The 14,926-nt window shown below is 48.5% G+C and overlaps 1 protein-coding gene across 3 annotated transcripts in view; it reads left to right on the top strand.

The window, feature by feature from the left end:
• The window catches only part of TRAI (TRAF interacting protein), a 40,296-nt gene extending 26,432 nt beyond the window's left edge, over window positions 1-13,864 (top strand). Inside the window, exons 12-16 of one of the 3 annotated variants that reach the window (XM_011739363.2) lie at window positions 1,602-1,650; window positions 1,904-2,053; window positions 2,162-2,212; window positions 2,422-2,549; window positions 13,755-13,864. In XM_011739363.2, the coding sequence (XP_011737665.1) occupies window positions 1,602-1,650; window positions 1,904-2,053; window positions 2,162-2,212; window positions 2,422-2,544 (373 nt within the window). In that variant the 3' untranslated portion in view covers window positions 2,545-2,549; window positions 13,755-13,864. Of the gene's footprint in view, window positions 1-1,601; window positions 1,651-1,903; window positions 2,054-2,161; window positions 2,213-2,421; window positions 3,035-3,445; window positions 3,559-13,754 lie in introns of those variants that run through there. The other 2 variants (XM_071091731.1, XM_011739364.2) reach the window with 2 other exon arrangements.
• The last annotated feature ends 1,062 nt before the right edge of the window (window positions 13,865-14,926 follow it).

Genomic DNA, 14,926 nt, shown 5'->3' with positions numbered 1-14,926 from the left:
CTGTGGAGACAAGGACTATACTCATTCATACAGGTACTGTTCAGGTGAGGCTGGTCAAGGGCTGGGCAGGTTTCCTCTTATTCAAAGACTTTGGACAGAAAGAAGAGAAAGAGAAAGAAATTGAGATGCTAGACAGTGGAGGTGGAAGGGAGCAAGAGGGCAAGCCAGCTGGGCTGTCTAACCTCCCAAACCTCAGAGGCATGGGCATCCCTGTTGTAGATGGCCAAGCCTGGTAGCAATGAGAAACAAACCTAAGACACGTGGGCTGCAGTCCCCAGGGATCCTGTCAGTGTCTGCTGCGTACTCTGGCTTCCTCCTGTTGCCCGTCTTCCGCTGTAAAGGTTGAAGGTGGACATCTGGGGTCTTCAGGCTGCCAGGCCTTTCAGAGACATTTCCACCACCTTCAGGGCCTGTGGAGGTAGCGAAGGAGGTAGTGAAGTTCAGAGTCCCTAACTCAGCTCATCCATTCTGGAGCCTTGGTTGTCATGTAGCCTTACCACAGGCCATTAAGGCAGGAGTAGAGGAGTCAGCCACCAGGCCCTGATCCCATGCCTGTCCTTATGACTTGAGAAGCCACAGGGCCAGCCTTAGATCATCGTCTTCTCAGGCCGGTTGCGGTGTCTCACGCCTGTAATCCCAGCACTTTGGGAGGCTGAGGCGGGTGGATCACGCGAGGTCAGGAGATCGAGACCATCCTGGCTAAAACAGTGAAACCCCGACTCTACTAAAAATACAGAAAAAAATTAGCCAGGCCTAGAGGCGGGCGCCTGTAGTCCCAGCTACTTGGGAGGCTGAGGCAGGAGAATGGCGTGAACCTGGGAGGTGGAGCTTTCAGTGAGCCGAGATCACGCCACTGCACTCCAGCCTGGGCGGCAGAGTGAAACTCCACCTCTAAATAAATAAATAAATAAAAATCACCATCTTCTCACCCACCAGGGAAAACGCCAGGAGAGGGTATCCAGCTGCTGGGTTCCCCAGGAATTGGATGGAAATACAGTTTCCAGCTCTGGGGCTGGGATTGGGAGGCCAGGGCCTGGGGCCATGCGCTATTCTGCCCCAGGCCCTTCCTACACACACTCTTTAGGGAGATGGCCTGGCCCTGTGTTCTGAGAGGAGTTTGTGAGCGACTTTACTGAAAGGCTAACTTACTGAGGCTCTCGTGGAGGTAGTGTCCCCTCTCTGGGAAGGCATATCTAGGCCTGAGCTCATAAGATGCCTTTTGCTCATATCAGGGCATGACTGGCTTTCCTCCCGTGGTTGGTGAGTTGGTTGGGCTCTCCAGCCCCATACAGAGCCTGGGACATGGTGAGGTGCCCGAGGACTTGAGGAGCATTGGAATTTGGCCTTGAGTGGAAGCCACAGGATTGGAACACGGTCCAGTCATCCCCAGTCATCCCTGTCTCTGCCACCCTACTAGCTGTGACTGTCCAGCTGTTAACAGACCTGCACTTGGGGTGGGATCACTGAGGTGCCTTGCCCAGAATGCAGGCATGGCAGCAGCAGTGCCACATGGTAACTCCCCAAGGTACGTGTGCTGAGCCTGGTTCACCTGCCCTCATGTCTTTCTTACCTACCCCTTGCCTTCTCTCGCATTCTTGTAGCTCCCCAATTCAGGATGTCCCCAAGAAGATATGCAAAGGCCCCAAGAAGGTAAGAACTTTCTAGAAGAAGCACAGTCTAACCGTTGCCAGGACTGGACTTTTGGGAGGGCATGGTCTTGCCAGAGCCCTGTCACTCCTGGTCCAGAACTGAGGTACTTTGGAGCCACCCTTGGGATTCTACTTATTATCCCTCCTGCCTCCTAGTGAGGCATCAGAGATCCTGATCTTGTTCCACCACCACTATCCTCCCTCCTTTGCTGACATTTGGCTTATCAAGTCTGGCCCTGGGGTCTTTCCTGCAGGAGTCCCAGCTTTCACTGGGTGACCAGAGCTGTGCAGGAGAGCCAGATGAGGAACTGGTTGGTGCCTTCCCTATTTTTGTCCGGAATGCCATCCTGGGCCAGAAACAGCCCAAGAGGCCCAGGTCAGAGTCCTGTCGCAGCAAAGATGTGGTGAGTACGGCTTCTCACAGTGGCAGGAGCCAACCCTCTTGGGTAGAAATGGGTGGCCAGCCACCCAGCCCATTAGCCTGGCCCACTCATCTCTTTTTTCCACCCTAGGTAAGGACAGGCTTCGATGGGCTCGGTGGCCGGACAAAATTCATCCAGCCTGTATCCTTTTTCTGTGGTGTTGAGCTGAGCTGAGCTGTGGAGCCCATACTATGCCTCACCTATACTCCCAGCCTGCCAGTGCCAACAGCCTCAGGTGTGCAGTGCTGGGCCTCATTCTGTGTACCAGGGCTGCCCAGCCCCGGCTCAGAGCTTTTCTTGCCCTGCATTGCAGTCCTTTCTCCAAGCCTCTTCCTTGACAGCTCCTCCAGACTGACACAGCCATGATCCGCCCATTGCCTGTTAAGCCCAAGACCAAGGCTAAGCAGAGAGTGAGCGTGAAGACAGTGCCTTCTCTCTCCCAGGCCAAACTGGACACCTTCCTGTGGTCGTGAGAACAGTGAGTCTGACCAGTGGCCAGACACATGCCTCCAACTTGTAGGATTTAAGGACTGTCCAGGCAGGGGGTTTTGTGGGCAGAGCCCCACTTTCGGGACCAGCCTGAGGAGTAAGGGCAGACAAACAGGTGAGGGGGAGTGTGACACCCAGAGGCTGCTCTTCCTGCCCTCACCCTGCCCCACTCCCATGACTGGAAGCTGACATGACCAGCCCACTGATCCTGTCAGCAGGGCCTGCTCCTGTTGCCAGGCTTCTGTTTATAGCCATGATCAGATGTGGTCAGACTCTTTCTGGGCCTGGAGACCACGGTCGCTTGTTGACTGTCTCTGTGGACCAGAGTACTTGAGGCATCTCAGGCAGCCTCAGCCTGAGCTTCTACCTGCCTTTGACTTGCTGCTAGGCATAGCCTGGGCCAAGCAGGTTGGGGAATGGAGGATAGAATGGGATGTATGGAGAGGATGGAAGATTTTCATGTAAAATAAAATTTAAAAAAATAATAATAATATCTTCTTCCTGGTTCTGAGAGTGTAAATTTGCACCAACACTTTAGAAAACTGTTTGGCATGACTTTCTAAAGCAGGAATATCACCTAGCCTCAGACCTAGCAGTTCCTTCCCTAGGCATGTGCCTTCTCATGGGGCACAGGAAGACTCTAGCAAAAATGAGATCACTTCTGCTTTTCTCACAATCTCTAACCTAGGCATAGCCTAAAGGCCATAAGTAGGAAAGTGAATGAGTAAACAGAAATCTATCTATACAGGGATACTCACAGCAAATAACCAACGACCACTACCTTCCGTTCCTCCCCACGTTTAAACACTACCAGCCAAATTACTAGCTTTTGACTTTTGGCTGCAAAGGCACTTTCTTTCTTTCTTTTTTTTCTTTTTGCAACAGGGTCTCCCTCTGTCTCCCAGGCTGGAGTGCAGTGGCACAATCACAGTTCACTGCAGCCTCAACCTCCCAGGCTCAGGTGATCCTCCCACCTCAACCTGTAGCTGGGACTGCAGGTATGTGCCACCACACCTGGCTAATTTTTTTATTTTTACTTTTTGTGGAGACAGGGTCCTGCTATGTTGCCCATGCTGGTCTCAAACCCCTGAGCTCAAGCGATCCTTCTGCCTTGGCCTCCCAAAGTGCTGGAATTATAGGTGTGAGCCACCACACCCAGCCAAGGGCACTTTCTTTCAAGTGCTTCACTTCTTGACCCCCAGCCTGAGTGAAGTCCCCTAAATTTCCCTCTCCCACTATTAGGTAGGAGTTCACCTGTTTTCCCAGGACCCAGCATGGGGATTAAGAGCACAGGGAGTGAGTGAATGCTGCAGTGGAGGTTGCCCAGCTGATCTCTAGCATATCTGGAGGAGTATGGGGCTTTGTGGCAAGGAGGTACCATTCTTGGTTATGAGTTTTGGCCCCTCTGCAGCTGACTTGAGCCAAGGAAGTTTAGTGATGTGAAGTGAAGCATCAGGTTAAGAGTGTAGGGGCTGGCCGCTAGCACTGTCCAGCTGAGTGACCTTAGGTAAATTACCTGGCCTCTCTGTGCTCGGCTTCTTCTGTTTTTTTTTTTGAGACAGAGTCAGTCTGTTACCCAGGCTGGAGTGCAGTGGCACAATCTCTGCTCACTGCAACCTCCACTTCCCGGGTTCAAGCGATTCTCCTGCCTCAGCCTCCTGAGTAGCTGGGACTACAGGCACGCACCACCATGCCTGGCTAATTTTTGTATTTGTAGTAGAGACGGGGTTTCACCATGTTGGCCAGGCTGGTCTCAAACTCCTGACCTAAGGTGATCCACCCACCTCAGCCTCCCAAAGTGGTGGGATTACAGGTGTGAGCCACCGTGCCTGGCCCCTGTGCTCAGCTTCTTTATCTGTAAAGTAGGGATCTGGGCCAGGCATGGTGACTCATACCTATAATTCCAGCACTTTGGGAGGCCAAAGCAGGTAGATTGCTTGAGCCCAGGAGTTCGAGACCAGCCTGGCCAACATAGTGAAACCCCATCTCTCCAAAAATTCAAAAATTAGCCGGGCATGGTGGTGTGCACCTGTAGTCCCAGCTACTTGGGAGGCTGAGGTGGGAGGATCACCTGACCCTAGGAGGCAAAGGCTGCAGTGAGCTGAGATCATTCCGCTGCACTCCAGCCTGAGCGACAGAACGAGACTCCCCAAAATAAAAATAAAGTGGGGATCTGTGTTGCGTATAGGTTAAGAACTTATGGCAGCTAGGTGAAATAAGCCAGACACAAAAAGACAACTATTGTATGATTCCACTTACATGAAGTGTCTAGAACAGGCAAGTTCACAGAGACAGAATAGAAGTTAGCATGGGATAGAGGGAGGGGGCAGGGGAGTTACTGCTTGATGGTCACAGAGTTTCTGTCTGGGGTGATGAAAAAGTTTTGGAAATAGGTGTGATGGTTACCAAAAATTGAACTTATGACCTGAATATATGGACATCTTGTGTTCCTGGATTAGAAGACTTAATATTAAGATGGCAATAACCCCCAAAGCATTCTACAAATTCAATACAATCCCTATCAAAATTCCAATGGCCCTTGTTTTTTGCAGAAATTTGAAAACTAATTCTCAAATTTATATGGAATTGCAAGAGGCTCTGAATAGCCAAAACATTTTTTTGAAATTGTTTTAGAGAAAAGATAAAGTTCTTCCCAATTTAAAAACTTAACTATAAAACTATAGTAATCAAAAGAGTGTGGAGTGAAGGCATGCACAATGGTGGAACTGGAAGCTCCAGGGGTTGGTTCCTGGATCAAAGCAAGCATTGAGCTGAAAAGAGCAGTGATTATAATCAACCGTTTCAGAACTCTGGTTCCTGATCAGACATTTAACAAGGGGGTTGCTGGATGAAGAAAGTAGTGTGAATCAAGCAGCTACTACTCCCATTCCTCAGCCCCACCCGGCTGTGGGGATAACAGCACCAGTTCTGAAAGCAGCTGACTGGTGCCAGAACAGGTCTGGGGACCTTGCCCTCCAAAAATTTGGGGGTTGTGTGCTTTGGTGGACCTGGAGGTACTCTGAGATGCTTGTCTTGGTTTCAGCCTCTTAGATACAATTCCTGCATTAATACCCCGCTCCACCCCACCTTGGCAACATATCAGAAGATTTAAAGGACCCGTGCCTTTTTTTGTTTGTTTTTTAAGCCAAAAAATCTTTGTGAGCTCACTCACTAGCTGACTACAGAGATAATAGAAGCTGGGCACAGCGGCTCACACTTTGGGAGGCTGAGGCAGGAGGAATACTTGAACCTAGGAGTTCAAGACCAGCTTGAGGAAAACAGTGGGACCCTGTCTCCACAAAAAATTTAAAAATTAGCCAGGTGTGGTGGTGCATGCCTGCAGACTCCCAGCTGCTAGGGAGTCTGAGGCAGGAGAATTGCTTGATTCCAGGAGTTGGAGACTGCAGTAGCAGTGATTATACCACTGCAGTTCAGCTGGGGCAACAGAGTGAGACCTTGTCTCATAAATAAATAAATGAATTAGGTTGCTGCAAAATAAAATATTAGATTGGTGCAAAAGTAATTGAGGTTTTTAGCATTATAAGAGATAACAAACTTCAGTGACAACACACACACAGGAGACACACACTTTGCATAACTAGTTTGGAAAAATCACAGATGGCTCCAGCCCTCAACAAGCAAAAATTTAGGCCTGGTGCGGTGGCTTACACCTGTAATCCCAGCATTTTGGGAGCCCGAGGTGGGCAGATCACCTGAAGTCAGGAGTTCTAGACCATCTGAGCCAACATGGTGAAACCCCGTCTCTACTACAAATACAAAAAATTAGCTGGGTGCAGTGGCACATGCCTGTAATCCCATCTACTCAGGAGGCTGAGGCAGGAGAATCACTTGAACCAGGGAGGCAGAGGTTGTAGTGAGCCGAGATAGTACCACTGCACTCCATCCTGGGCAACAGAGTTGCCAGTGTCAAAAAAAAAAAAAAAAAAAATTGAACAATCCCTGAGGAATTTGAGAATAAGATTTCCAGAGTTACCACAAAAAAATACTCGGAATATTCCGTTTTGGGTGGTTTTTTGTTCTATTTTTATTGTTTTGTTTTGTTTTTTGAGACAGGGTCTCTGTCACCCAGGCTGCAGTCTCCCGAGTAGCTGGGACTACAGGCATGGGCCACCACATCTGGCAATATTATTTTTTTGAAACAGACTTTCGCTCTTATTGCCCACGCTGGAGTGCAATGGCACAATCTCAGCTCACTGCAACCTCTGCCTCCCAGGTTCAAGCGATTCTCCTGCCTCAGCCTCCCGAGTAGCTGGGATTATAGGCATGCACCACCACACCCGGTTAGTTGTTGTTGAGACAGAGTCTCGCTCTGTTGCCCAGGCTGGAGTGCAGTGGTGCAATCTCGGCTCACTGCAACCTCTGCCTCCCAGGTTCAAGCAATTCCCTGCTTCAGCCTCTCAACTAGCAGGGATTACAGGTGCCTGCCACCACACCTGGCTAATTTTTGTATTTTTTTTAGTAGAGACAGGGTTTCACCATCTTGGCCAGGCTGGTCTTGAACTCCTGACCTCGTGATCCACCCCCCCCCCCCCAGCTTCCCAAAGGGCTGGGATTACAAGTGTGAGCCACTGTGCCTGGCCTAATTTTGTATTTTTAGTAGAGATGGGATTTCTTCATGTTGGTTAGGCTGGTCTTGAACTCCCGACCTCAGGTAATCCGCCTGCCTCGGCCTCCCAAAGTGCTGGGATTAGAGGTGTGAGCCATGGCGCCTGGCCTAATTTCTTTGTAGTTTTAGTAGATATGGAGTTTCACCATATTGCCCAGACTGTTCTCAAACTTCTGGACTCAAGGGATCTGCCCGCCTCAGTCTCTCAAAGTGCTAGGATTACAGGTGTGAGCCACTGTGCCTGGCCAGAATATTCAGTTCTCAAAAAAATTATAAAGAATATGAAGAAACAGGGAAGTATGGCCTACTCACAGGAATTTTTTTTTTTTTTTTTTTTTTTGAGATGGAGTCTCGCTCTGTCGCCCAGGCTGCTGGAGTGCAGTGGCGCGATCTCAGCTCACTGCAAGCTCCGCCTCCTGGGTTCCCGCCATTCTCCTGCCTCAGACTCCTGAGTAGCTGGGACTACAGGCGCCCGCCACCACACCCAGCTAATTTTTTTTGTATTTTTTTAGTGGAGACGGGGTTTCACCATGTTAGCCAGGATGGTCTCGATTTCCTGACCTCGTGATCCGCCAGCCTCAGCCTCCCAAAGTGCTAGGATTACAGGCATGAGCCACTGAGCCCGGCCTTTTTTTTTTTTTTTTTTTTTTTGAGATGGAGTTTCGCTCTTGTTGCCCAGGCTGGAGTGCAATGGTGTGACTTCTGCTCACTACAACCTCTGCCTCCTGGGTTCAAGCAATTCTCCTGCCTCAGCCTCCTGAGTAGCTGGGATTACAGGCATGTGCCACTATGCCCAGCTAATTTTGTATTTTTAGTAGAGACAGGGTTTCTCCATGTTGGTCAGGCTGGTCTCGAACTCCCAACCTCAGGTGATCCACCCGCCTCGGCCTCCCAAAGTGCTGGGATTACAGGCGTGAGCCACCGCACCTGGCCACAGGAAGAATTTTTTTGACAAACTATCCCTGAAAAACTCTGAAGTTGAAAAGTAAATAGGTTTTCAGTGAGCTAAGATTGTGCCACTGCACTCCAGCCTGGATAACAGAGCAAGACTCTGTCTCAAAAAAACAAAAAAGAAAAAAGTCATCACCAAACCAAGGTCACCTAGATTTTCCCCTATGTTATCTTTTAGGAGTTTTATAGTTTTGTATTTTACATTTAGGTCTATGACCCATTTTGAGTTAATGTTTGTGAAAGGTCTAAGATATGTCTAGATTTTTTTTTTGATTTTTGCATATGGATGGCCAATTGTTCCAGGACTATTTGTGAAAAGATTACTCTTTCTCTACTGAGTTGCCTTTGCTCCTTTGTCAAAGATCAGTTGACTATATTTGTGTGGGTCTGTTTCTGGGCTCTATTCTGTTTCATTGGTCTATTTTTGCCAATACCATACTGTCTTGATTTTCTTTCCTTCTCTTTTTTTCTCTCTTTTTTTTTTTCGAGATGAAGTTTCGCTCTGCTGCCCAGGCTGGAGTGCAGTGGCGCAATCTCGGCTCACTGCAACCTCCACCTCCCAGGTTCAAGCAATTCTCCTGCCTCAGCCTCCCAAGTAGCTGGGATTACAGGCGCCTGCCACCATGCCCAGATAATTTTTATATTTTTAGTAGAAACAGGGTTTCACCATGTTGGCCAGGCTGGTCTTGAACTGACTCAGGTGATTTGCCTGCCTCAGCCTTCCAAAGTGCTGGGATTACAGACATGAGCTGCCACACCCAGCCCCCCACCCTTTTTTTTTTTAACATAGAGACCAGGTCTCACGCGTAGCCAGGCTGGTCTCAAACTCCTGGGTTCAAGTGATCCTCCTGCCTCAGCCCCCCAAAGTGCTGGGATTACAGATGTGAACCACCATGTCCAGTTCTTACTGTCTTGATTACTATAGCTTTGTAGTAAGTCTTGAAGTCAGGAAGTGTCATTCCTCTGACTTTGCTCTTCTTCAATATTGTATTGGTTATTCTTGGCCTTTTGCTTTTCCATATAAACTTTGGAATTAGACCAGATGCAGTGGCTCACATCTGTAATCCCAGCACTTTGAGAGGCCGAGGCAGGAGGATCGCCTGAACCAAGGAGTTGGAAACCAGCCTGGGCAACATGGCGAAACCCCATCTCTAAGAAAAAATACAGGCCAGGCATTGTGGTTCACGCCTGTAATCCTAGCACTTTGGGAGGCCAAGGCAGGCAGATCACGAGGTCAGGAGTTTGAGACCAGCCTGACCAACATGGTGAAACCCCGTCTCTAATAAAAATACAAAAATTAGCTGGGTTTGGTGGCAGGCACCTGTAATCCCAGCAGGAGAATTGCTTGAACCCAGGAGGCGGAGGTTGCAGTGAGCCAAGATAGCACCATTTTACTCCAGCCTGGCTGACAAAGTGAGGCTCTGTCTCACACACACAAAAAGGAAAACAAATAACTCAAATTTTATTTTTATTTATTTATTCATTTTGAGACAGGGTCTATGTCACCCAGACTGGAGTGCAGTGGCGTGATCTTGGCTCACTGCAATCTCCACCTCCCAGGTTCAAGCGATTCTTATGCCTCAGACCCCTGAGTAGGTAAGATTACAGGTGTGCTCCACCACACTTGTCTAATTTTTGGCATTTTTAGTAGAGATGGGGTTTCGTCATGTTGGCCAAGCTGGTCTCAAACTCCTGGCCTCAAGTAATTCTCCCACGTTGGCCTCCCAAAGTGCTGGGATTACAGGTGTGAGCCCCTGCCCCTGGCCATATCACCCAATTTTTTAAATGAGCAAAGATCTGGATACACATCTCACCAAAGAAAATATACAGATGGCAAGTAGGGATATGAAAAGATGTTCAACATCACATGTCATCAGAGAACTGCAAACTAAAATAGTAAGATAGCACTACTTACCTATTAGAATGACTAAAATCCAAAACACTGACACCACCAAATGCTGACAAGATGTGAAGCAATAGGAATTCTCATTCATTGCTGGTAGGAATGCAAAATGGTATATGGCCATTTTGGAAGACGCTTTGGCAGTTGTTTGTTTGTTTGTTTGTTTTGAGACCGAGTCTTGCTCTGTAGCCCAGGCTGGAGTGCAGTGGGGTGATTTCACCTCACTGCAACCTCCACCTCGTGGGCTCAAGTGATTCTCCTGCCTCAGCCTCCCGAGTAGCTGGAATTACAGATTCTTGCCACCATACCTCAACAATTTTTGTATATTTATTTATTTGAGAGGCAGTCTCGCTCTTGTCATCCAGGCTGGAGTGCGGTAGCGTGATCTTGGTTCACTGCAACCTCCACCTCCCAAGTTCAAGTGATTCTCCTGCCTTAGCCTCTCGAGTAGCTGCGATTACAGGTGTGTGCCACCACACCTGGCTAAATTTTGTATTTTTAGTAGGGACAGGGTTTCACCATGTTGGCCAGGCTGGTCTTGAACTCCTGACCTCAGGTGATCTGCCTTCCTCTGCCTCCCAAAGTGCTGGGATTACACTGCGCTCGGCCTTGTATTTTTATTATTATTATTATTTGAGACAGAGTCTCACTCTGTCACCCAGGCTGGAGTGCAGTGGCCTGATTTAGGCTCACTGCAACCTCTGCCTCCTGGGTTCAAGTGATTCTCCCGTCTCAGCCTCCCGAGTAGCTGAGACTACAGGCATGCACCACCATGCCTGGCTAATGTTTTTGTATTTTTAGAGGAGATGGGGTTTCACCATGTTGCACAGGCTGGTCTCAAACTCCTGAGCTCAGACAATCCGCTCACCTAGGCCTCCCAAAGTGCTGGAATTACAGGTGTGAGCCACCGTGCCCGGCCTAGCCACCACATCTGTGGCATTCTTACAAAGTTAAACGTAGTCTTAATCCCGGCATTGCCACCACACCCAAGGCATCCTTACAAAGCTAAACGTAGTCTTAATGCAGCAATTGTGCTTTTCATTATTTTCCAAAGACCAAAATGAGTGTGTGTTTGTTTTTGAGACTGAGTCCTGCTCTGTTGCCCAGGCTAGAGTGTAATGACATGATCTTGGCTCACTGCAACCTCCGCTTTTTGGGTTCAAGTAATTCTCCCTGCCTCAGCCTCCTGAATTACAGGCACTTGCTACCATGCCTGGCTAATTTATGTATTTTTAGTAGAGACGGGGTTTCGCCATGTTGGCTAGGCTGGTCTCAAACTCCTGACCTCAGGTGATCTGCCCGCCTCAACCTCCCAAAGTGCTGGGATTACAGGCGTGAACCACTGCGCCGGGCCCCAAATAAGTTTTTAAAAACCCAAAGTTAGCAAATGCATTTAAAAAAATGATGTTTACACAAAACTCAGTACATAAATATTTATGGCAGCTGTATTTATAATTGCCAAAACTTGGGAGCAACTTCAATAGGGGAAACTGTGTGTGTAGAAGAAAGGTTCTATAGGAGCTCTCCACGTAGATGTTTATCACTGGACTGGAGGCAGCAGCTGCTATGAGAAAAGTGAAAATTTACTGAAGTTTACCAGCCTCTTCATCAACCTCTCCCCTGGATGCTGAAAATGTTCTACTAGACCAGATTTCCAAAATGGTTGCTTCAGATAGTTTCAACTAGCTCAATTTTTGCTGTGGAGAGATGGATTCCTGGAACTCTCTGCTCCTTCATCCTCCTTGATAAGACTTTTTGTTTTATTTTGTTTCTGAGACAAGGTCTCACTCTGTCACACAGGCTGGAGTACAGTGGCATGATCATGGCTTACTGCAATGTCGACCTCCCGGGCTCAAGCGATCCTCCCGCCTCAACCTCCTGAATAGCTGGGACTAGTAGTGCACACCACCACACCTGGCTAGAGGGTTTTTTTGTTCTTTGTTTGTAGGGACAGGTTCCCACTATATTGCACAGGCTGGTCTTGGACTCCTGGGTTCAAGTCATCTTCCTGCCTCAGCCTCCCATGGTGCTGGGATTACAGGTGTGAGCCAGCATGCCCAGCTCACATGACTTTCAAACAACACACCTTAAACAATCAATAGGTCGAAGAAGAAATCACAAGGGAAATTAACACTTTGAGATGAATGAAAATGAAAACACAATACACCAAAATTTATGGGATGCTGTAAAAGGGAAATTTATAACTGTAAAAACCTGTATTTTAAAAAAAGATCTCGCTGGGTGCAGTGGTTCATGCCTGTAATCCTAGCACTTTGGGAGGCCAAGGTGAGAGGATCAGTTGAGCCCAGGAGTTTGAGACCAGCCTGGGCAACATGGTGAACCTCTCATCTCTACCAAAATAAATATACAAAAATTATCCTGGCGTGGTGGTGCAGGCCTGTAGTCCCAGCTACTTGGGAGGCTGAGATGGGAGGATCACTTGAACCCGGGACACAGAATTTGTAGTGAGCAGTGATCATGCCACTGCATTCCAGTCTGGGCTACAAAGTGAGGCCCTGTCTCAACAAACAACAAAAAGATCTAAAATCAGTAACTTCACTGTATACCTGAAAGAACTAGAAAAAGAACAAACTAGTCTAGGCAAGGTGGTTCACACCTGTAATGCCAACACTTTGGGAGGCTGAGGCAGGTGGATTACTTGAGTCCAGGAGTTGGACACCAGCCTGGCCAACATGGTGAAACCCCAACTCTACTAAAAGTACTAAAATTAGCTGGGTGTGGTGGCACGGGCCTGTGGTCCCAGGTCCCAGGTCCCAGCTACTCAAGAGGCTGGGATGGGAAGGTTGCTTGAACCCAGGAGGTTGAGGCTGCAGTAAGCTGTGATCGTGCCACTGCACTCCAGCCTGAGAGATAGAGCGAGACCCTGTCTCAAAAAAAAAAAAAAAAAAAAAAAAAAAAAAAATTATAAGAGGATATGGTGAACAATTCTATGCCAACAAATTATATAACATAGTCGAAATGGATAAATTCCTAGAAACACAAAAACTAAAAAAACTGTCTCAAAGAAGAAATAGAATACCTGAATAGACCTATAACTAGTAAGGGTATTGAATCAGTCATACAAAATCTCAGCCGGGCACAGTGGCTCACGGCTGTAATCCCAGCATTTTGGGAAGCTGAGGCAGGCAGATCACTTGAGTTCAGGAGTTCGAGACCAGCCTGTCCAACATGGTAAAACCCCCGTCTTTACTAAAAATAGAAAAATATTAACCAGGCGTGGTGGCGCATGCCTATAATCCCAGCTACTTGGGAGGCTGAGGCAGGAGAATCACTTGAACTGGGGAGGTGGAAGTTTCAGTGAGCCGAGATTGCACCACTATACTCCAGCCTGGGCAACAGACCGAGACTCTGTCTCAAAAAATAATAATAATAATAATCTCGGCTGAGCATGGTGACTCACGCCTATAATCCCAGCACTTTGGGAGGCCAAGATGGGAGGATCACTTGCTTTCAAGAATTTGAGGCCAGCCTGGACAACATGGTAAGACCCCGTCTCTACACAATTTTAAAAAATTAGCTGGGCATGGTGGTGCACGCCTGTGGTCTCAGCTACTTGGTAGGCTGAAGTGGGAGAATTCCTTGAGCCTAGGAGTCTGCAGTGAGCCATGTTTGCACCATTGCACTCCAACTTGGGAGACAGAGTGAGACCGTCTCAAAAAAAAAAAAAAAAGAAAACTTTATTTGGCTTACAGATGTCTGGGCTGTACAAGAAGTGTGGCAGCAGCATCTGCTTCTGGTGAAGACGTTAGGCTGCTTGTACTCAGCAGAAGACAACATGGAGCTGGCATGTGCAGAGACCACACGGTAAGAGAAGAAGCCAATGGGGGATGCAATGCGGGGATACAATGGGGGGATGGGGAGAGACACACTTTTTTTTTTTTTTGAGATGGAGTTCTCGCTCTGTCGCCCAGGCTGGAGTGCAGTGGCGCCATCTCGGCTCACCACAAGCTCCGCCTCCCAGGTTCACGCCATTCTCCTGCCTCAGCCTCCCAAGTAGCTGGGACTACAGGGGCCCGCCACCACGCCCGGCTAATTTTTTATATTTTTAGTAGAGATGGGTTTTCACCATGTTAGCCAGGATGGTCTTGATCTCCTGACCTCGTGATCTGCCTGCCTCAGCCTCCCAAAGTGCTGGGATTACAGGCGTGAGCCACCATGCCTGTCCCCCACCTTTTTTTTTAAGGGCTGTCACCTAGGCTGGAGTGCACTGGCGTGGTCATGGCTTATTGCACCTTTCACCTCTTGGGCTCAAGAGACCCTCCTGCCTCAGCCTCCTCCGTAGCTGGGACTAAGGAAGCACACCACCATGCCCAGCTAATTTTTTTTTTTTTGAGATGGAGTCTCACTCTGTTGCCCAGGCTGTAGTGAAGTGGTACAATCTCAGCTCACTGCAACCTCTGCCTCCTGGGTTCAAGCAATTCTCTTGCCTCAGCCTCCTGAGTAGCTGGGATTACAGATGCCCGCCACCACGCCCAGCTAATTTTTGTATTTTTGGTAGATACGAGGTTTCGCCATGTTGGCCAGGCTGGTCTCGAACTCCTAACCTAAGGCCGCCCACCACGGCCTCCCGAAGTGCTGGGATTACAGGCATGAGCCACCATGCCTGGCCCATGCCCAGCTAATTTAAAACAATTTTTGGCTGGGCATGGTGGTTCATACCAGTAATTCCAACACTTTGGGAGGCTAAGGCAGGCAGATCATTTGAGCTCAGGAGTCGGAGACCACCTTGGGCAATGTGGCGAAATCCTGTCTCCACAAAAAATACAAAAATTAGCTGGGCGTGGTAGCACTGTGCCTGTAGTCCCAGCTACTCCAGAGGCTGAAGTGGGAGGATGGTTTGAGCCTGGGAGGCAGAGGTTGCAGT

This window comes from Macaca nemestrina, chromosome 2 (assembly GCF_043159975.1).
Source record: "Macaca nemestrina isolate mMacNem1 chromosome 2, mMacNem.hap1, whole genome shotgun sequence".
NCBI classification, from domain to species: Eukaryota; Metazoa; Chordata; class Mammalia; order Primates; family Cercopithecidae; genus Macaca; species Macaca nemestrina.
Note: the sequence above shows the minus strand (reverse complement) of the source record. Positions and strands in the feature narration are given on the sequence as shown.